This window comes from Protopterus annectens, chromosome 9.part0 (genome assembly GCF_019279795.1).
Source record: "Protopterus annectens isolate FY-2018-M chromosome 9.part0, PAN1.0, whole genome shotgun sequence".
NCBI classification, from domain to species: domain Eukaryota; kingdom Metazoa; phylum Chordata; order Ceratodontiformes; family Protopteridae; genus Protopterus; species Protopterus annectens.
In genome coordinates this window covers 1,103,699,184-1,103,721,052 of record NC_056743.1, presented here as the reverse complement: position 1 = coordinate 1,103,721,052, position 21,869 = coordinate 1,103,699,184, and the positions used below count along the sequence as shown (strand labels likewise).

The following is a 21,869-nucleotide window of genomic DNA, read 5'->3' as shown; positions in this document are numbered from 1 at the left end:
CTTTGGCTTATCTACTGTGCCCAGGGTATTCGCAAAGTGCCTAGCTCCAGTCATTGCATTTTGCAGGCAAATATTCAAATATAGCCATACCTGGACAATTGTCTAATTCAGGCAGAAAGCCAGGGCATACTTTTGAAACATCTGGCATTTGTACAAAAGGTGCTAACTTGTCTGGGGTACACCATAAACGAAAAGAATTCACAACTGGTACCCTATCAAAAAATTGCATTCCTGGGAGCAAGCTTGAACACCACTTCCCAGATGGCTTACTTCGCGCCAGAAAAACAAATTCATTTGACAACTTACTTCAAATTAGTGGCCACAAAAACCCTGTCATCTGCAAGGCAAACATTGCAAGCCTTGGGGTTCATGGCCTCCTGCATTTTACTAATTCCATATGCAAGACTGCATATGAGGAAACTACAATGGTATCTAAAAAGCCTATAGTGTCAACATTCTCAGGATCTAGAAGCAATGATTCCTATCATACCTTGTCTACGGTTAGAATTTCTTTGGTGGGCAGAGGCCTGCCACCAAAACAAGGGACTACCATTCACTGTACCCCCTGCTGCCCAAACCCTAACAGATGCATCAGGCTATGCATGGGGCACTCACCTGGCAGAGAAGTGCATTCAGGGAAATGGAACGCAAGTCAAATGCACCTGCATATCAATCAAAGAAATGTTAGCTGTACAGAATGATTTGACAGCCTTCAAGGACCACATTCTTCCAGGACAATTAATGGTAAAAGAGGGACAACACCACTGTTATGTGGTACATAAACAAGCAGGGGGGTACCCATTCTTACCCCCCTCTGCAGACCAGCCATGGCTCTGTGGAACACAGCCTTGAACAACCAAATGCATCTACAGGCTCAATTCCTGCCGGTAAAACTAAATACACTGGCAGACGAACTAAGCAGAAATCTCATGGACCCACACAAGTGGAAACTGGAACCAAAGACTTTCAACATGTTGATAAACAAATGGGGGAGCCCAGATATAGACCTGTTTGCCTCCCCCCAGAACTACTAATTGGACAAATTCTGCACAAGGACTCCCCACAATCAAGCTTGGAAAGTGGATGCTCTGTCCTTCAGCTTGAAAAATCTATCTGTTTATGCATTTCCTTCTCTGCCTCTCCTCTCCAAGGTACTACTAAAGATCAAACAGGACAAACCAAGGATGATACTGATTGCACCAGAATGGCCACGCCAACACTGGTATCCCCTCTTGCGCAATGTGTCACTGCTAGCCCCATGGCACCTGCCTCAGACCCCTACCCTTCTGTCACAGCAGGAGAGCCAGATTCTGCACCCCAAGCTTCACACCCTAAACCTGGCAGCCTGGCTAATCACCTAATCTCTCCATTACCATCCCTCAGTAAACAAGTGGTGGATGTAATTTTGGAGGCAAGGAGGCCTAGTACTAGAAAATCTTATGCTGAAAAATGGAAATGATTCTGTCTGGAACCAAACTCAAGGGATGGCCACAGCAGCGCCCAATTTACCTCAGATTCTTCAATACTTAACTGAGATGCTTCACAAGGGCCTTTCCTTTTCCTCCAAAATTCAAGCTTCAGCCATTTCAGCTCATTGTAACACAGAACCCACCCCTCTTTTCTCACCCACTGCTCAAACAGTTCCTCAGAGGGGCCAAAAACTTAACACCACCCAGGAGAGCCCCAACTCCAGCCTGGAACCTTACCTTTGTATTGGAAAAGCTCACTCTTCCTCTTTTTGAGCCAGCTGCAAGTGCAGAGTTAAAATTGCTTTCTTGGAAAACAGCATTCCTTTTAGCTATCACTTCAGCAAGAAGGATATCTGAATTACAGGCCCTTATGGCAGTGGAGCCTTTCATAATCTTTCATGCGAACAGGGTGTCCCTCAGGACCAATCCATCTTTCATGCCAAAGGTGGTATCCAGTGTGGCTCCTGCCAAACTTTTCTAATCCACAGAGCAAAGGGCAAAGGATACTGCACTCCTTAGATCTGCACAGACAACTTAGATTTTACTTGGACAGGACTAATCGTCTAAGGAAAACTGAATAGCTGCTGGTGGCATTTGCTGCAGGGGCAGAGGGGGAAGGCTATTTCAAAGAAAACCATTTCTAGATGGATAGGCCATTGCATTAATTTCTGCTATAAGCACCATGGAAAACCTACCCCACAGGGGATTGGACCACATTCAGTCAGGGCTGCATCTACCTCTACAACCTTTCTCAGAGGTGTCCCTACCAGGGACATCCTAGAAGCTGCTACGTGGAGTTCTGTACCTTCTCCAAGCATTATCTTTTGCCATTTTTCTCTAAATCCAGAGCTGGCTTTGCCACTGCAGTCTTTCAGGGCCTTATAGCTGGTCTTAATGCTGTCTAATTACCTCCTCCCATCCTTAGCTTTGGGAATCTACCCAAATGTGATGACTGCAACAGTGAAACAAGAAGAAAATAGTACAGTTGTATGCACTTACCATAAATGTAGATGTTCGAGTGTATTCACTGTTGCAGTCTTAGTTATCCTCCCTCTAGCCCCCCTGACTTCTATGGGCTATACCTCTATTCTTATTTGGGTCTATATTACTAGAACGAACGCTTAAATATTCAAATCTGTAAAGGTCGACCTTTACAGATCTAACACTTAAACTTTCAAAATAGTAAAAAAGTATATAAAAAAAAAAAAACTTGTAGAAAGGGTTTAGGCAGGGGGGCAAGCCCCCCTGTACTCCCCGCTACTTAAATATACTAACTCCGAGATCACACTTCAGTGAACTACAGGGCGGAAATGGGAAATTTCTTATTCCCTACACTGTAGCGCGATCTTGGAGTTGGTATATTAAAGTAGGGGGTGTGGAGGGCGCAGGGGGGGCTTGCCCCCCTGCTTAAACCCCTTTAGTTTTTTTTTTCTATTGTATATTTTTTTTTTTAATTTTTGAAAAATTTAGATTGCTTAACTGTTCGATCTCTAAAAGTCAACCTTTAGAGATTCAAACATTTAAGCAGTCGAGCATCTAATATAGACCCTCTTATTTACTATGTTTAAAGCTTTTTGGTGTATTTGCTTTTTTGTTGGAGGTGTAACCTTATGTATGTATAATTGCTTCCCATTATGGGAGCACCTGACATCTGGGGCAAGAAAAGCTGATGTAATGACGTCGGCTGCATGCTTTATACCTTTGACTACCTGACTTCATGGAAGATACGACAGCAACCGACGCAAGACCCAAGACTTTGTTAATCAGGCCGACTGAGGGCTACTACTGCAAGCAGATAACCCAAATGTGATGACTGCAACAGTGAATACACGTTGCTTAAGACCGAGGTAGAAAGTTCCAAAGCCCCCATGTTAAAGGATAACGCTGACCAAGCTGCAAAATCCCTTACTAATGCGTTCTACGGGTACCTACAAGAATGCATGAATCATGCAATCCCAAGCAAAACCAAGACTCACTCCTCCAAGAAAAGGAAACCAGTCTGGTGGACCCCTCCCATAAACAAGCTGTACAATAGGAGGAGGAAACTAGTACAGAAAAGAGTAAAATGCCAAGAAGGGAAGACATCCCTCATCAGTATCAGCAAGAAACAACGATCCCTAATAAAATCATCCAAGGCGAGCTTCGAAAGAAAAATTGCCAAGGACTCCAAAGATAACCACAAGACATTCTTTAGCTATTTCAAGAATCTAAATGGCAATGCTCAGATCTGCTTAGAGTTGGTGCAGAATGGCATAAAATACACTGAACCGACCTATATCGCCAACATCTTGGCAGACAGGCTCAGTGCAGACTTCACCCACAAAAGGGCCCATAACCATACCAGAAGAATGTAGAGCCCCTGGAATCAGACACTCCGGTTAAAACAGCCCTCTCCAAAGCCAAAAACAGCATCAATGGGACCGGACGGTGTTCCAGGCTGCGTCTTACATGAGCTGAAAGACAAACTAACCCCTCACCTAACCACACTGTTCAAACTCAGCCTCTCCACAGGCACAGGACAACTATGGCTGACAAAGTTTGCAAACAATTGCAAACTAGGGGCTATAATTGACCGACTAACAGACATTCTTCAAAAGGGTCTCACTGAGACGGATACCTGGTGTCAAAATCATGGCCTCAAGCTAAATGCCAAAAGGTGCATAGTCATCCCCTTTGGAAAAAACAAAGTACCCACAAACTACCACACAGGTGATAGTCCCCTAAATACTGAAGATGTAATAAGGGATCTGGGGACCCAAGTAGATAGAAGAATTTTCTAACCATTTGGCAATGTGATTATCAAAGGAGAGATTACTATGTGGCCCACCTAATCACAAAAGGGTTCGCATCCAGATCAAGAGGAGAGGTCATTGTGCCCCTCTGCTCATCACTCATCAGACCCATCAGAGTACAACGTCCCATTTGGGATGTACCTTACAAGACACCTGCAACAGCTGGAACGACCACAGACGTACCACCCCAAGAGGATCACTGGCCCTCGAACAGTTACCCTATGCAGCTCGACTGAAAAAACTCCAGCTGTACTCTGTTGCATACCTCCTACTCAGAGGTGATCTCTGCCTGACATACAAGGCCATGTCCAACCCAGAATTGATGGACATGCTCCCCCTAAAGAAACCATATCCCCGAGAGCCACGCACTCTAGGGATCTAACCCTCACCACAACAATAAATAGGACGTGCTGGAGGGATAGATTCCTGTCCCAGAGACTTCCCATGGCAGGTTGCACTCAGTCGGCCTGAATTCCAAAGTCTTGGGTCCTGCGTCGGTTGCTGTCGCCTCTTCCCTGACGTCAGGTCGTCAGGGGTATAAAAGATGCAGCCGACGCCATTTTATTTAGTCTTTCTTGCCGCGCAGTGCCCTAAGCAGAAGCAGTTTGCAAGTGCCGGTCAGCCGACTCCTGAGATTTTCATGTTCGGGTTTCGGATCCGAAGTCTTCATTAAAAGTTAAGTACCCTGTTGGGGAAACTTTTTTTTCTTGCTCCAGACCGATGTCAGAAAAAGTTAATTGTGTTTCTTGTGGAAAGCAAATACCTCATAAGGACTTTCATTCTTACTGTATTCCTTGCCTAGGCCCAGACCACGACGTTGGTAGTTGTCGGTTTTGTGCTAGATTTAACCAACGCACTATTAAGCGTCAGTATGATTTTGCATTAAGCTATTTTGGACTTAGATTTAATTATACAATGTCGTCGGATAGCAGTCAGACTACCGGAGTTCACAATAAACAAAAAGAAAAAGACCGGCAACCGAGGGCCAAAACCGACTAAGCTTCTCCCTAAGCAAGTCGCAGGTTCTCAGTGAGGCACTTTCGCAGCCCCTGACATCCGCTACTTTAGAATCGCAGGCCGCTACCGACTCCCACGTGGAGTCGGCCAGGCCGCTACAGACTCCCACGTGGAGTCGGCCAGGCCGCAGGAAACTCAAGGTATTGGAGCCTCGGAGATTATTCCCTCAGATGGGTCCAGAGCCGCTGAGCAGGCATCAGCTTCTGAGGGTGTTTTCACACCTAAACAATTATATATTAAACCGACTTCAAAGACCAAGACTAAAACACCTTTAAAGGCAAAGAAACAAGTTCACCAGTCACAAGGACAGGCCTCCATGCCCAAAAAACAGATGCTCAAAATGGCCGAAGACTTAATTACCTTGATCAGGGGTTCCCATCCCCCTCCTGATAGAGGCCCAGGCAAGAGACAGACTATGAATCTTCAGATCAGGTTTCCATTTTTTCTGATCAGGAATATTCTCTTCAGCATCAGGATTCTGATGCTGAAGAATCAATTCCTTCAGCTTCTCCTCCTGAGGACGACTACTTTGGAGAAACCTTGCATACCATGAGGGAGCACTTCCACTGGGAGAGCCAAGATTTTTCAGAATCTAAGAAAAGGCTCAGACTTCCTTTTACTACCTCAACACAGGCCTCTAGCTATTCCACCTGTGTTGGACATTGTAGATGTGTTCTCGGAGTCTAGTCTGACCCCTGACTCTCTACCTCCAGCTCCTGTTAAGCCGGACAGATACTACAGGGTCCCCTGACTCTCATAAATTCCTTTTCAAAAACCCTACTGCATACCCAGAAATTATTTCTCTGGGTCCAAAAGGGGTCAAGGCTTCTACTGCAAAAAATCCTACCCCCTCTGACAGGGATTCCAGGGCTCTGGATAGATGGGGAAAAAAGATTTACACATCTGCTACTCTGGCTATAAGGACCATTGCCAGTTTCATATGCTCAAATATCAGCAATATATCATGACACACAGAAAATTATGTCAAATTCTGAATGTGCAGAAAACAAAGTGGTGCAGGATTTATTGCATGCAGCTGAGCAAGTTGGAAAGCATACTTTGCAATGTGGGTTTGATTCTTTGGAGGCCTCCTGCAGGGCCGCTGTTGGGTTCTGTCATTAGGAGGCATGCTTGGTTAAAGGAACAAAATCTGCCTGACCATGTTAAAGCAAAATTATTAGATGCTCCTTTACAACATTTTGGTGTTAAGGCAGAAGAGGTGTTAAAGAAAATGGAGGACAAAGCTAAATCTATGCAAACGGTCAAGGATTTCTTAAAGGTACAGCCACCTAGATTTAGCAGACACTGGCCTACAAAGAATTGGTCCTTTCCAGTCTCAGACAGACCTCAAAGGGGCAGATCCAGATGCCCTAGAAGGCAGATCACAGCAGCAAGGATCCTACAGGTCTAAGCAGAGGAGTGCTTCTACCTCCAAAGGTGGAGAGGACAAATCACAATCATACAGGAAACGGTCCCAATGACTTTCCCCTGCCTGCGCCAAGCACTTATCTTCTGGCAGAACCCTTAGGGGGAAAACTAGCACTTTTTTCTCAATTGGCACATTATAACCCAGGACAAATGGGTTCTAGACATAGTGTCACAAGGCTACAAGTTTCATTTCCATACCCTGCCAAGGGCAAACGGTTGGCCAGACCTGCCAAAAAATCAATGGACAGAGGCTCAAAAACAAGTCGCAGCTCTCATGGACATGAGGGCTATTCAACAAGTACAACAGCAAGAGCAGGGACAAGGATTTTACTCAAGACTGTTCTTGGTACCCAGAAAGGACAAAGCATGGAGACCAATACTGGACCTATCTGTTCTAAACACTTTCCTGAATATACCAAAATTCAAAATGTTGACCTTACAGCAGCTTCTGCCCATGCTGGGCAGCAAGGCTTGGCTCGTGACTTTAGACCTAAAAGAGGTATACCTGCATGTCCCAATCAGACAATCATGCAGAAGATACCTCAGATTCAAGGCTGGCTCAAAGCATTACCAATTCTCTGCACTGCCCTTTGGCTTATCTGCTGCACCTAGGGTATTCACAAAGTGACTGGCACAAGTAAATTGCTTACTGCAGACAGAGGAATACAAATCTGTCCTTACTTGGACGACTGCCTCATAAAAGCAGAGAACAAGGACATTCTACTACAGCATCTGACTTTTGTGATGAGGCTTTTAACATGCCTAGGGAACACTGTCAACAAAAAGAAATCAAAACTAGTACCCTCTCAAGAGATAATATTCCTGGGTGCAAGCTTAAATGCAACTGCCCAGATGGCTCATTTCACTCCAGACAAACAAAGGTAACTGACTACCTATTTCAAGGAAATGGCAATAAAGGCCCAGTTATCTGCAAGAAAAATTCTGCAGGCTTTGGGCTTCATGGCATCCTGCATCTTACTAATTCCATATGCAAGACTGCATATGTGGAAAATTCAATGGTACCCAAAAAGTGTCTGGACACAACATTGCCACAGCCTGGAAACAATGATTACTCTAATTCCCTGCCTGCAACAGGAATTTCGATGGTGGGCAAAGGCTTGTCACCAAAACAAGGGACAAGCCATTCTCACTACCCCCAGCCAGGCATAGCCTAACGACGAATGCATCAGATTATGCCTGGGGGGGGGGGCAAACATTGCAGGAAGAGGCATTCAGGGCACCTGGTCCACAAACCAAAAGCATCTACATATCAATCAAAAAGAGATGCTAGCTGTTCAAAATGCCCTGACAGCCTTCAAGGACCTACTTCATCCGGGACAACTACTGATAGACAGACAACACCATGGTCATGTGGTACATAAGCAAGGGGGCACTCATTCCTACCCCCTGTGCAGACTAGCAATGGCTTTATGGGACACAGCATTGACTTACCAAGTTCATCTGCAGGCACAATTCCTGCTAGGAAAGGAAAATACTTTGGCAGACGAACTAAGCAGAAACCTCATGGATCCCCACAAGTGGCACCTGGATCCACAAGTCTACAGCATGATAACAATGAAATGGGGATGCCCGGACATAGATCTATTTGCTTCTTCTCAAAACAATCAACTAAAAAGATTCTGCACAAGGACTTATCACAGACGAGCTTGGAAAGTGGACGCCTTATCTTTCAACTGGACAAACCTATCAGTATATGCCTTTCCTCCACTTCCTCTCCTCCCCAAGGTACTCCTAAAGGTCAGGCAGGAGAAACCAAAAATGAATCTGATTGCCCCAGACTGGCCACGCCAGTACTGGTATCCGATCTTAAGGAATTTGTCTCAATGCCCAGTCTGGACCTTACCTCAAATACCTAATCTACTGTCCCAGCAAAACAATCACTGCACAGCCAACTCAGGACCCTAAACCTGACAGCATGGCAGATAATGTAGCCATACAAATCACACCTCAGTAAAGCTGTGATGGATGTCATTTTAGAAGTCAGAAGGCGTAGTACTAGAAAATCCTATGCTGGGAAAAGGAAGAGATTTTGTGCTTGGAACCAAGCTCAAGGAACTGATACAGCTGTCCCAAATATTCATCAAATTTTGCAATATTTAACTGAGATGCTGGACAAAGGCCTATCTTTTTCATCAATTAAAATCCATGCCTCTGCCATTTCAGCTCATTACAATACAGAGCCACCACTCTCTTTTTTTCTCATCCTTTATTAAGGCAATACCTCAGAGGAGCCAAAAACTTAAGGCCTCCAAGGAGAACGCCAGTATCTGCATGGGACCTCAATTATGTCTTGGAAAAACTCACCTTACCACCTTTTGAGCCAGCTGCTACTGCGGACATAAAGTTCTTATCTTGGAAAACAGCTCTGCTCCTAGCAATAACTTCTACAAGACAAGTTTCAGAGCTATAGGCTCTCATGGCTGTGGAACCCTTTATCATTTTCTATCCAGCCCGGCTCTTTGAGAACAAACCCTACATTTATGCCTAAGGTAGTATCCAGTGTAGCCCTTAACCAAACAATTCATTCGCCAACCTTTTATCCAAATCCACAGAACAAGGGGGAGAAAATTCTGCATTCTTTGGACGTACACAGACAACCTAGATTCTGTTTGGACAAAACTAAAGTTTTCAGAAAGACAGAGCAATTACTAGTGGCATATGCCACAGCATCACAAGGAAAGGCCATCTCCAAGCAGACTATTTCAAAGTGGATAGGTCACTGCATTTGTTTTTGCTACTCTGAGCATGGCAAATCAGTGCCTAAGGGATTAGGCCACATTCAACCAGAGCTGCAGCCACTTCTGCAGCCTTTCTCAGGGGAGTACCAACCAAGGACATTTTGGAGGCTGCTACTTGGAGTTAGTGCATACCTTTACAAAACATTACAATCTGCCTCTTTATTCTAAATCCAGGGCAGGCTTTGCCACTGCAGTTCTGCAGGGCCTCATAGCCACTCCTAATGCTGTTTAGCTCCCGCCCCCCAACCATAGCTTTGGGACTCAACCCAAATGTAAAGACTGCAACAGTGAAACACGAAGAACAATAGTACAGTTTTGTACACTTACCATAAATGTAGATGTTAGTGTATTCACTGTTGCAGTCCAGGTTACCCACCCGCCATCCCCCTTATTTTTGCTGGAACTTATCTTTACTTCTCTAATCTATACAACCTAGGTGGTGTATTTGCTTATAGATGAAGGTAAAGCTTATTTTGGTGCATGTATGTTTTATGTACATCATTTTAGCCTACCTTTTTGGGGGCACCTGACATCTGGGGCAAGACAAACTAAATAAAATGGCGTCTGCTGCATCTTTTATACCCCTGACAACCTGACGTCAGGAAAGAGGCGACAGCAACTAATGCAGGACCCAAGACTTTGGATTCAGGCCGACTGAGAGCAACCTGCCAGCAGGATAACCTAAATGTAATGACTGCAACAGTGAATACACTCGAACATCTGCATTTATGGTAAGTGTACACAACTGTACTTTACTGCTCCATCTAAATCTTACATCCCTCATCCTGACCCTGTAGATGGTAGGACTTTAATTCCTCAGACACCTTTTCTCTGAAGAGGCCAGGAGACCCATTACTAGAACATCTTGTACTGATAAATGGAAAAGGCTTTCCTGTTGCTGTCTCAAACATGGTCAGAACCCACTCTTGTCTCAAGTTCCTGCTGTACAGCAATATCTCAAACTTTTTCAGTCATGTTTGGCCTACACTTCTGTAAAAGCTCAACTGTCAGCTTGTCTGTGCCTGCCTGCCTCCCTCTTAGCCTACCACTTATGGCTAAGTCAGAGGTTAAGCCTTTTTCTCAGGAGAGTCCTACATCTTAACCCACCAAGGATACCCACCTTCTTTCCTTGGGATCTTAATTTTTTGTTAGAAAAGCTTAGTGTCTCCCTTTCGAGCCAGCATCTTCTGCTCCTCTAAAATTCTGTACTTGGAAAAACATCCTCCTCTTGGCTTTCTGCTAGGAAAGTTTCTGAGTTACAAACTCTCGTGGCCATTCCTCCTTTTCTTATTTTCACAAGGTCAGTGTAACTCTGGGCTAATCCATCCTTCATAACTAAGGTCGTGAAAGGGTGATTCTCAAATCCATCCTTCATGCCTAATCTAGTGACAGGTTGATTGTCAGGGCTAATCCAACTTTCATGCCTAAGGTAGTTAATATGCTGTCAGTTAATCGGGCTGTTGATCTCCCCACCTTCCTGTCCCACCCACAAAATGGGGGGGGGTCTTAACATTCTCTAGACATTCACAAATAACTCTGATCTTATCTGGACAAAATAAATCCATTCGCAAATAACTCTGATCTTATCTGGACAAAACCTAGATCCTTCAGAAAGGCTGACCAGCTGTTTGTGTCATTTATAACCCTAAGCTGAGCCAACCAGTATCCAAACAAACTACCGTACCTTGGATTTCTAAGGCTATCTTTTCCTGCTACTCACACTGTAAGACATTGCCTTTCTACCATAAAGCACATTCCACTCAGCAGTGGCTTTCACAGAGGCTTTCCACAAAGGATTAGTTGCCAGGTCTGTCTTAGAAGCTGCTACTTGGTCCTCTGTACACACTTTCCATAAACACTACAAAACTGATGCTTTTCCCAGGTGCAAGGCAGCCTTCACTCAGTAAGTTCTGTCCAGGCTGCTTGGACAACTGTTCTACTCGGTAGCCAACCACTGTTCTTTCCTCCTCCTGCTCTGGGAATCACCCATATGTCAGGAATACTGCAGCAGTGATTTCAGTCAGGATGTAGTACAGTTGTATAAGAACTTAACATAACAGTAGATGTCCTGCTGGTCACTACAGTATTACATCCCACACTCTATCCCCTCTTCTCTGTCTCACTTCAGTCTTCATTTTCCTCTCCCTCTTTGCTTTAACCTCTACTCTGTTACATGAATGAGGGAGTTTTCTTGCCTATTCAAGCAGCACCCCTTCTAGATGACTAGTCTACTCTCTCAGTAGTCTTCAAGCTTGGAAATGGTCTGAGGTCCACATTTGTACATTTGTCTATATTCCCCAGTACATACAAACTGAAGTCCTGTGTCAGACGTACGACCTACTGAAGGTAGAGCATTGGTACCCCTGGCCTTTTGTCAACAGTGACGACCCATGTGTCAGGAATACTACAACGATTAGTAGGTTATCTACTGTTATGGTAAGTTCTTACACAACTGCATGTTTCCTTTGGTATCCTGGAGATGGGGTGGGGTACCATGTTTTCTCTGTATTTTTCTCCTTTTGCTTACCTTCTCAGGACTTCAGACTTTCTCATGTATGAATAGATCTGAAGAACCCAGCTTTGTAAGCCTTTAGTCTGGAGTGTCTGATGTTCTTTCGTGATTGGGATCCTAAGGAACCATGTTCAAGGGGGAAAATAATGGTCTTCCTGCTGGTATCCTTGACAAGAAGGCTATGAAAATGGCACAGCCTGACCACCAGCTTTTTACAGGAAATGTATTGATGTTTGCTCGTCCTGGAGGGAAAGGGTGTATAGGTGTTGAATTCAGGCTTGTACAATGGGCCTTCTGCGACAGAAGTCTCATAGGTCAGAACTGCAGCTGTGCTTTACTTTGAATACAAACCAAGTTTTTAACACACTAATTTTTGGTGCCGTCTGCCATAACTGCACTAGAACGTGCAGAACACAGTTTTAGGATTTTAGAAATCTGGCAAAAATCTCAGAAGGGATAATTGGCTAGGCTTAAAATGGCTCGCAAGGGCAGTTAGCTTATTACTAATCTATGAACCTAAACACAGTACTGTTTCAGTTGCAAGTGGTTACAGAGTGAATAGGTGAGAGAATTTGTACATGCTCGCACATTTTTTCATTCCTCTGCTACATAGTGAGTATATTTCTAATCATATAGCTGTGAATTAAATCTTATTTTCTATTAGAACTATGTCAAAATTCCTGGGTTCTTAGCTTTCCAAATTTGTAAAATGAATAATCATGAAGAGCAAATCAAACTGAGTGTACATATTTCACTTTATATAATAGAGTATTCAGATACAGCTCTTTGGGCCTTAAATAATTCTTTTTGCTGTCATTTCTGTATTTCTGGGTTCTAAAAGCAAGTATGTTCGTTTCACAGGTGCTACAGTCCGCAAAGGAGCAGATCAAGTGGTCTCTTCTTCGATAAAGTACATCTTCTAATTGTGCCATTTGAAGGTTTGCCCCTGGCGATTCAGTCTTTTCCTTCGGACCACATGCTTATAAAAGCATTTCTGTCAACTAGAATACTCCTTGCACTGAAACAGAGGAGCAGATATGCTGTTTAAACTTGCATACAAACTCTGAACACTGGCAACTGGATTTTATGTCATGTAATGAAGTCAACTTAACAGAGTGACGCTAGGAGATAAGAATAGCTTGGCTTAAAACTAAAGTTTTTGGACATCAGTTCTATCACATGCAGCACTATTGGTACATACAGTTGTGCTGTGTGCAGTCCTGGCCAGAAGCATGTTTATCAGAAATTGTTTAAATTTGGCTATTTATGTAAGGAAGTGGACATCATCTTACCGTGCATTCCAGACTTAAATGTTTTCCTTCATCCATGTTATTTTGTTACTTAATGTGGGCCATTGTGCTGATGAGCCAAGCTTTTAGTTCATGCTGTTTCTTGCTTAAGATTTTTAACTGATTGTTTTCTTTAAAAATTGCTAAGATTCCAGTTTGTGTCCTAAATAAACATCACACAGCCAGCGTTCATGTTAATGTTTATAGCCAGGTTTACATCTGTTCTGTCTCTATCGTGAACTTGAAAGTCACCTACCACGCATTCTCTCCTCACTCGTGGAGTAGAATCAGGTGACTTCTCATTTCTAACAGAGTACTCAAAGCTGAAGTTTAACCATTTGTTTTCTGTTGAAAACTAAATTGGGGATTGTTTAAAAGCTGTGTTGAATCAAGTGTGTGCTTTTTCACCCTCAGTAGTAGTCAGTCCTGTCCACTGAATGTTCATTTAACTTGTTTGTTCCCCAGGGGTTTAAGCCCTACAGTACATTCGTTTCCAGTGTGAGCATTGTATGTGGTTCTGTTATCCATTAGGAGATGAGAGTTTTCTAGTTTTGACCCCCAACATTTTGTTAGCTTGCCTGGTTGTGTACTGGGTCTTTGTTAGAGCATGTGATACACTTCTGCAAATGATAGTCTTTAGAAAACCCACAAACACCCCCCCCCCCCAGAATGAGGGCCTTTGCTTGATATGTGATCTCCAGCAGTGATTCTGAGATAGAACATGAATCCTGAGCACAAGCAGTCAAGTCCCCCCGCTAAGAGCGGCAGGCAGGTACTGTCATGTCAGTCCTATCAATCTCCTCACCAACTGTTCCAGCACCTAGTCAGCTAATTAAACCCAGGAGTTTGGGTCATACCTCATGTCTTTATTACTCTCTGCCACAGGACTGTTAAGTGAATTATTCTGCTGAACTGGTTTCTAACCAGACTTTGTCCCCACTTGTGTGCTTAAGCCTTTGTAAATCCCTTTGTCTTCTAATGTGTGAAGGATTTTCTTTTACTGCTGTATTTGGTCCAGAAAAGTTTATGTACAGTCTGAAGTATGTTTCTATGTTCACTACTGCTATTTTAATTTTGATTTCACTGTTTTCAGATAAATGTTTTTGCATTTTTGATCAAAATAAATGGGTATTTTGTGCGTCTGTGGAATGTCTGACAGGTGTGGTATTTTCCAATGAAATTTACTTTGGTTGGCAGGGGTTCGGCACCATACCATTTAAAAAAAAGAAACTGTTTGCAGATGCAACCATTTTGAATTTTCATAACCTAGTGTAATGTGTTTGAGCTGCATTATCCTTTCTGTTGTGGGAATAGCGACCTCAGAGTTAAAGTAGCTTCATGTAGTTGAAAGAGCTACTTCCTGGCTTCCAGGATTTCATTCCTACAGGCCCAGTTTGCCTAATCTGTGTCTTTGAAGCAAGTCACTTAGCTAGGCACCTGGATTGCTGTAAAAAGGAATGTGCCCAGTGAGCTTACCCAGTTAACAAGTAAAATAATTACTTTAGAAAAACTGGTATATGTCACTCACCAAAACCAGTATTATCAAGCTGTCCTGTAAAAAAAGACCAACAACATAACTTGGTCGTGACACTTTAAAGCCCAGCCAAGATGCTGCCTTAGAGCAAAGCTCTGGACAGGGCCCGCAGAAATTTCAGTAAAAAGTGTTCTCTGGAGAAAAAACAAACGAGAAAGAAAAATGACTGAGGAAGAACAGAAAGGACAGCTGCTACTTTTTAAGCTGCAAATAAACAGGAACAATTATGTATTTTGTTTGAAAAGATAATTACAGTAGGTCAGGATATGAGCTACTTGAAGCACACAATATGACACCATGAAAAACAGAAGTGGAAGCATTATAAGGAAAGGTGAGAGGTCTGTTGGCAGGTAAAGTAGCAGTTAAAACTGCTGCAAGAACAGATCCACAGAATACAAGAAATAAACTAGGGAGAGAAGCTGGATGGCCTTCAAAATAACTCCGGTAGGAAGAGTATTGTGATAACTATAATATGAGAGATTGGGCAACTGAACTAATGCATCTTTACAGGAGAGATTTTTTGCTGTCAGGAAATCGAGGCACTAAGAGGATACACATGAATGTTTTGTTGTGCTTGTATTCCTTTGATATAATAAATTAAATAAGGTAAGCAAAAAGGCTTTGCAGGGATGTTGATAAAGATGTCTGCGGATTATTCAGAAATACTGTGTAGGATAAAAAAAAAGCTGTGCTAGAAGTATTTAAATGAATTAAAACAATGAATGGAACAGCAGCATGGCTAAAATACCCTGCAGTCCTGAAAGTACAGTGGTTCAGGCTGTGCAATGTTAAAAAGTCTAAATAAAATTGTCACATATGCAGGGAATAAAAATCTGAATCTACCTGCAAGACATGAACAGGAAGAACAAGCTTTAGATATGGGAGAGGTGAAGCACAGATGCTCTGAAGGCATGTAGTATCAGGATGACGAAACCCCCACAGGGGAATTGTGAAATAAATCAAAAGGCTAATACTAGGCGATGGGAAAACAGAGAAGATAGTGAAGGGGAAACAAGTGAAAGACTTGGTGTCAAGAGGACTAAATGGTGTGAGGTCTCTCCTAAAGGAGATTTAGGCACAAATACAAAGAGAAGCAGCAACATTGACAGACAAGGGAGAGCTGTCTAAGGATGTGGGAGCACAGTGCTTCAGATGTGTTGGGCTATTTGAAAGTGAATTGCTGGACAAATGAGGGATTATACAAGCTGGAATGAAAAATTTGTGATTAATGTCAGAAGCAGAATTAGAAATAAGTGACTGCTGAAAGAAAATTAGTAAAGTGAAAGGGATGAACACTGAAAGGCAGGTGACTGTTGGCAGGCTAGGAAGGCTGTATTAAATGAAACCGGTCCATGTACTGTAAACCACTTCCCAAAGAACACCATATCAAAACATTACAAACAATGTGAAGAACTGAGGTGGTCCTGGGACAATGACGGTTAATGCAGTCAAGGTGAGTATAGGCATAAACCTCCTAGGTAGTATATTTATAACTATATAATGATGTACAGCAAACTGTAGTAAACCAATGATGTTCTGTAGTCCTGTCTCACCTTCATTCTTAGATATGGGATCAGAGCCGATCCTCTGCTCTGACCAACTCGGCCTATTTACAAGCTAGAAGATTTCTAGTTGGCTTGTGGCTAGGTAGGTATCCCATGGTGCACCAGTACAATCCCCAGATCTCATTTGCCGCGTCGACTAGTTCGGATGTACTTCTCTTTGGCTAAGTTTTCAAATTTATTCAAATTCTTGGATATTTTTTTGTTTTTCATAATGTAGCATTGTGTAGTTAGTGTAGTTAGAATAGTTAGCGTTTATTAGTGCGCCTTTGTGTGCAAACTCTCTACAGTCGGCCTTTGGGCGTTTAGTACTTTGTATCCTGTGTGCTAGTTTTTGCTCGTTTAATATACTTGTTCTTATTAGATATGATTGTAGGCGCCCTTTGCACTCAGGTTGTGTGAGTTGTTAAATTGTTATAGGTCATAACCTTTTGCGGATTTTCCGCTTGCTGTTATATTTAGTGTTGCAAACAGAATGAGGTTCTGTTTATTTTGTGTAGTATTTTCTACATTTGAGATTGTATTCCTGTTGGGTGTGTGCGGCTCTTTCAAACCTTTTCTGTCCCCCTAGGTCTGTTTTAGTTAGAAGACCTAGTTTCCCTTTTCTTCCTGCCCGGGCTAGGCCCGTTTAAGTTAAGAGGACCTAGTCCTTGTGGTGTCTATTTACCGTTCCTGTAGGGCTAGGCCAGTTTAAGTTAGAGGACCGAGTCCTCCCCTTCTTCGATGTGTGTGAGTTCATCTTCTGTGAGAATGTCTTAGGAAAGCAAGGACCATAAGCCATCTGGCGTCAAAAATGCATAAAATGCTCACAGAAGATGTCTATAATGGATGGCTAGAGTAACTGTGTTTACTGTCTTGGGGCCATCCACTTACAGGAAACCTGCTTATTTTGCCATTCTTTTGATGCTAGGGTGTTGCAAGAAAGGAAAAATAAGCTTATTCTGAAAGGTCTTTTAAAACCTTCTTTTGAAGAAGATCTGGCTAGCTCTTCCTCATCTGCTAGATCTCTGGGATCTAAAAAGGAAAAGTCCAAGTCCTCCAAGTGGCCCTGCCCGGCACCGGCTGGTGTCTGAGTCTCCTCTTAAAATTACTAAACCTAACGAATTTACAGTCTCTTCTGCTCCACAGAGTTTGGAGCCGATTGCGAGTTGTACTATGATTACAGGGTCTGCACCAAGTAGCTCGGAGCCGACCACTGAGAGTATTTAATGGAGCCGGACCTTGGATCCTTTACTAGTCTCCCATACATTGAAGTCACCAATACTGCAGACATCCTGTTCTCCTACTCTGTCCTCCAGGTCTTCCAGGAGTTTATCCGAAGATGATGTGGAGAGGGTACTGCTGAGACTTTTGAAGTAGTCTGCCTTACCGAAATTGTTTGCTCCAACCCAGTCTGTTCCGGAGCCACTCGAGTCTGTTATGCCCCCTTTGGTGATTCCTCCTCCGAGTCATGCTGGCCTTTTGGAGTCTGAGTGTTTGGTACCTCTGGTGGAACCCTCAGTTCCAGCTCCCCCTGTGGTTGTTTTGGAGTCGAGTCCTGCTCCGGCACTCCCGATGCCGTCCGTGGTGTCTAGAAGCCAAAGCTCCCTGGTCGGCCCCGACAGGGACGTCTGGAACCGAACCTCTTTAAGTTCCGAGCCTCCCTCTTGGCACGTCTGTGAGGGTGAATTCGAATCCTACGTATATCTCTGAGCCGATGGCTGTGGAACCGAAGGCATCCTCGGCCCCTTTGGAGCCTCCGAAGAGGTCTTCGTAGCCGGTGAGATTGGCATTCGAGATGATGTGCTGTCCCGATCTTCAGCTCCTACCAGGGGTACTGACACTCCTCCCCCCCGAGCACCTACTTCTGTCTCCGCTCCTACTCCCTCCCTGGACAGCAGTGACCCGCAGCCTCAGGTGATACCGGCTGGTGGCCCCCTCTCTTCTGAGACCTCCCCAGAATATCCTTCCGAGGAGCCCCCACGGGAGAGGACATGTAAGAGGAAGCATGTAGACTCCCAGGACGAGTCTCTGACCTCCGACACTGACCTCGAGGAGTCAGAAGAGTGCCCCAAGTCATCCTCTGATGTCTCCTTCATAGACATCCTGGAAATCCTTAAGCAGAGGTGCGGCTGGCCCACTGTTACCCCTTCTGATGAAACTCAGTGTACCTGAAGGCTTTCTGGTCTCAACCTTCAGCCTCTTGGGTGTCACCACCTTTTGGCGAACTGATGGAGCTAGTTAGTTGGAAGGTGTGGGATACGTCTGATGCCGTGGTGCCAGTCCCCAAGAGACCAAATAAGTTTTTTTCTGCACCCAGAGAAAAGGAATTTTTATATAAAGGTGTTCCTGTAGATGCCATGGTGGTGGGCGGTGGCCACTAAGAAGGAGCTAGCGGAGACTTCTGTTCATCTGCCAAATAAGGAGTCTTGAACAATGGACAGATGTTCTTAGTGTTTCACTGTTGCAGTCATTACATTTGGGTAATCTGCTGGCAGGTTGCCCTCAGTCGGCCTGAATTCCAAAGTCTTGGGTCCTGCGTCGGTTGCTGTCTTCTCTTCCATGATGTCAGGTCGTCAGGGGTATAAAACATGCAGCCGACACCATTTTCTTCAGTCTTTCTTGCCTCGCGGTGCCCGAAGCAGAAGCATTTCGCAAGTGCCGGTCGGCCGACTACTGAAATATTCGAGTTTGAGAACCGAAGTCCACTAAAGCTAAGTACCCCGTTGGGGAAATTTTTTTCTTGCTTTTTACCGATGTCAGAAAAAGTTAATTGTATTACTTGTGGGAAGCAAATACCTCATAAGGATTTCCATTTATACTGTATTCCTTGCCTAGGCCTTGATCACAATGTGCCTGGCTGTCAGTTTTGTGCTAGATTTAACCCATGCACTATTAAGCGTCGGTATATTTTTGCATCAAAATATTTTGGAAACAGATTTAACTACCCAGAAATGTCGTCTGATAGCAATCTGACTACCGGAGTACATAAACGCAAAGAAAAGGACAGAGAAAGACAGTCGAGATCCAAAACCGACGAAGCTTCTCCTAAGCCAGTCGCCGGTACTCGGTGAGGTGCTTTCGCAGCCCCCCGATACCCGCTACCTTCGAGTCGCAGGCCTCTACCGACACCCATGTGGTGTCCGGCATGCTGCAAGATACTCTAGGTATTGGACCGATGGATGCATCTCCCTCGGATGGGTCCGGAGCCGCTGAGCAGGCACCGGCTTCTGAGGGTGTATTCAGACCTCAACATTTGGTATATCAAACCAATGACCGATGCAAAACCAAAGGCAAAGACAACTTCTAAAACTAAAAAAACGACGACTGAGCCACGTGCACAGGTCTCTATGCCTAAAAAACAGATGATCAAAATGGCTGAAGACCTTATTACCTTGATCAGGGGTACCCATACCCCTCCAGATAAGAGGCCTAGGCAAGACACTGATTATGAATCTTCAGATCAGGTTTCTATTTCTTCTGATCAGGAATTATCTATACCTCCCTATGAGGATTCTGATGCCGAGGAGTCTATTCCATCTGCATCTCCTCCAGAGGATTATTCATTTGGAGAAACCTTGCATACATGAGGGAGCAATTTTCACTGGGAGAGTCAAGATTTCTCAGAATCAAAAAAGAGGCTGAGGGATTTCCTTCTCCCTCAGCATCAGCACAAGCCTTTAGCCATTCCCCATTTTAGACATTGTGGATGATGTGTTTTCGGAGTCAAGCTTGACCCCTGACTCCTTACCTCCGGCTCCCAGTAAGCCTGACCGATAGTCCCTGACTCACATAAATTTTTATTTAGAAACCCTGCTGCTGACCCTGAAACAATTTCGCAGGGTCCAAAGGGAGTTAAGGCCTCAACAGCAAAAAACCCTACCCCCTCTGACAGATTCAAGGGCACTAGACAGATGGGGAAAAAAAGGTTTATACATCTGCAACCTTGGCAGTCAGGGCCTTAAACTGTCAATTTCACATGCTTAAGTACCAACAGCATGTTATGGGATTGCTGAAACAGAAAATGATTGATTTCAGAATGTGCAGAATATAAAGAATTGCAGGAATTATTGCATGCAGCTGAACAAGTTGGAAAGCATACTTTGCAATGTGGTTTTGATTCCTTAGAGGCCTCCTGCAGGGCTGCAGTTACTGGATACACTGTGGGACACAGCTTTGACCTACCAAATACATCTTCAAGCTCAATTCCTGCCAGGAAAAGAAAACACTCTGGCAGACGATTTAAGCAGAAACCTTATGGATCCTCACGAGTGGAAACTAAATCCACAAGTCTTCAGCATGATAGAGAAATGGGGGAGCCCAGACATAGATCTTATTTGCGCCTCCTCAAAATTATCAACTGAAAAGATTCTGCACAAGGACTCATCACAGACAAGCATGGAAAGTGGATGCCCTGTCCTTCAGTTGGAAAAACCCATCAGTTTATGCCTTTCTTCCTCTGCCTCTTCTACCCAATGTCCTCCTAAAAGTCAGACAAGAGAAGCCAAAGATGATATTAATTGCCCCGGACTGGCCCCGCCAATACTGGTACCCAATCCTAAGGAACTTGTCTCAATACCCAGCTTGGACCTTGCCTCAAACACCACAGCTACTGTCCCAGCAAAACAATCAGATCCTGCACAATCAACTGCAGACTGTAAAACTGGCAGCATGGCTAATAAGGTAATCATACAAACACCACCTCTCAGTAAAGCTGTGATGGATGTCATTTTGGAAGCCAAAAGGCCTAGTACTAGAAAATCTTATGCTGACAAATGGAAGAGATTCTGTGCTTGGAATCAAGCACAAGGAACTGATACAGCAGAACCAAATATTCCTCAGATATTACAATACTTAACTGAGATGCTTGACAAAGGCCTATCTTTCTCATCAATCAAAATCCATGCCTCTGCCATTTTGGCTCATTACAACACAGAACCAACAATCTTTTCTCATCCTTTACTAAAGCAGAGGAGCCAAAAATTTAAGGCCCCCTAGAAGATCGCCATTACCTGCATGGGACCTCAATTATGTGTTGGAAAAACTCACCCTGCCTCCACCGCTGATATAAAGTTCTTCTCATGGACAGCTTTGCTACTAGCAATTACTTCAGCAAGAAGAGTTTGAGCTACAGGCCCTCATGGCTGTAGAGCCTTTTTATCATATTTTACCCGGACAGGGTGTCTCTGAGGACAAATCCTACTTTTATGCCTAAGGTGGTTTCCAGTGTGGCTCTTAATCAAACAATTCATCTGCCAACTTTTTATCCAAATCCGCAGAACAAAGGGAAGAAAATTCTGCATTCCTTGGACGTTCACAGACCGCTACGATTCTACTTGAGCAGGACTAAAGCTCTAAGAAAAACTGAGGAATTACTAGTGTCATATGCTGCAGGATCAGAAGGAAAGGCTATTTCAAAGCAGACCTTCTCAAAGTGGATAAGCCACTACGTCTGTTTCTGCTACTTACACCAAGGTAAACCTGTGCCCAAGGGCATTAGGTCTCATTCTACCAGAGCTGCAGCTACT

At 43.9% G+C, this 21,869-nt stretch overlaps 1 protein-coding gene across 6 annotated transcripts in view; it reads left to right on the top strand.

Moving 5' to 3' along the window:
• Window positions 1-14,412, top strand: part of COPZ1 (COPI coat complex subunit zeta 1) — a 682,287-nt gene extending 667,875 nt beyond the window's left edge. For 3 of the 6 annotated variants that reach the window (XM_044083950.1, XM_044083951.1, XM_044083949.1), the window contains one exon: window positions 12,839-14,412. In XM_044083950.1, the coding sequence (XP_043939885.1) occupies window positions 12,839-13,025 (187 nt within the window). In that variant the 3' untranslated portion in view covers window positions 13,026-14,412. The remainder of the gene's footprint in view (window positions 1-12,838) is intronic. The other 3 variants (XM_044083954.1, XM_044083953.1, XM_044083952.1) reach the window with 1 other exon arrangement.
• Window positions 14,413-21,869: the final 7,457 nt, after the last annotated feature.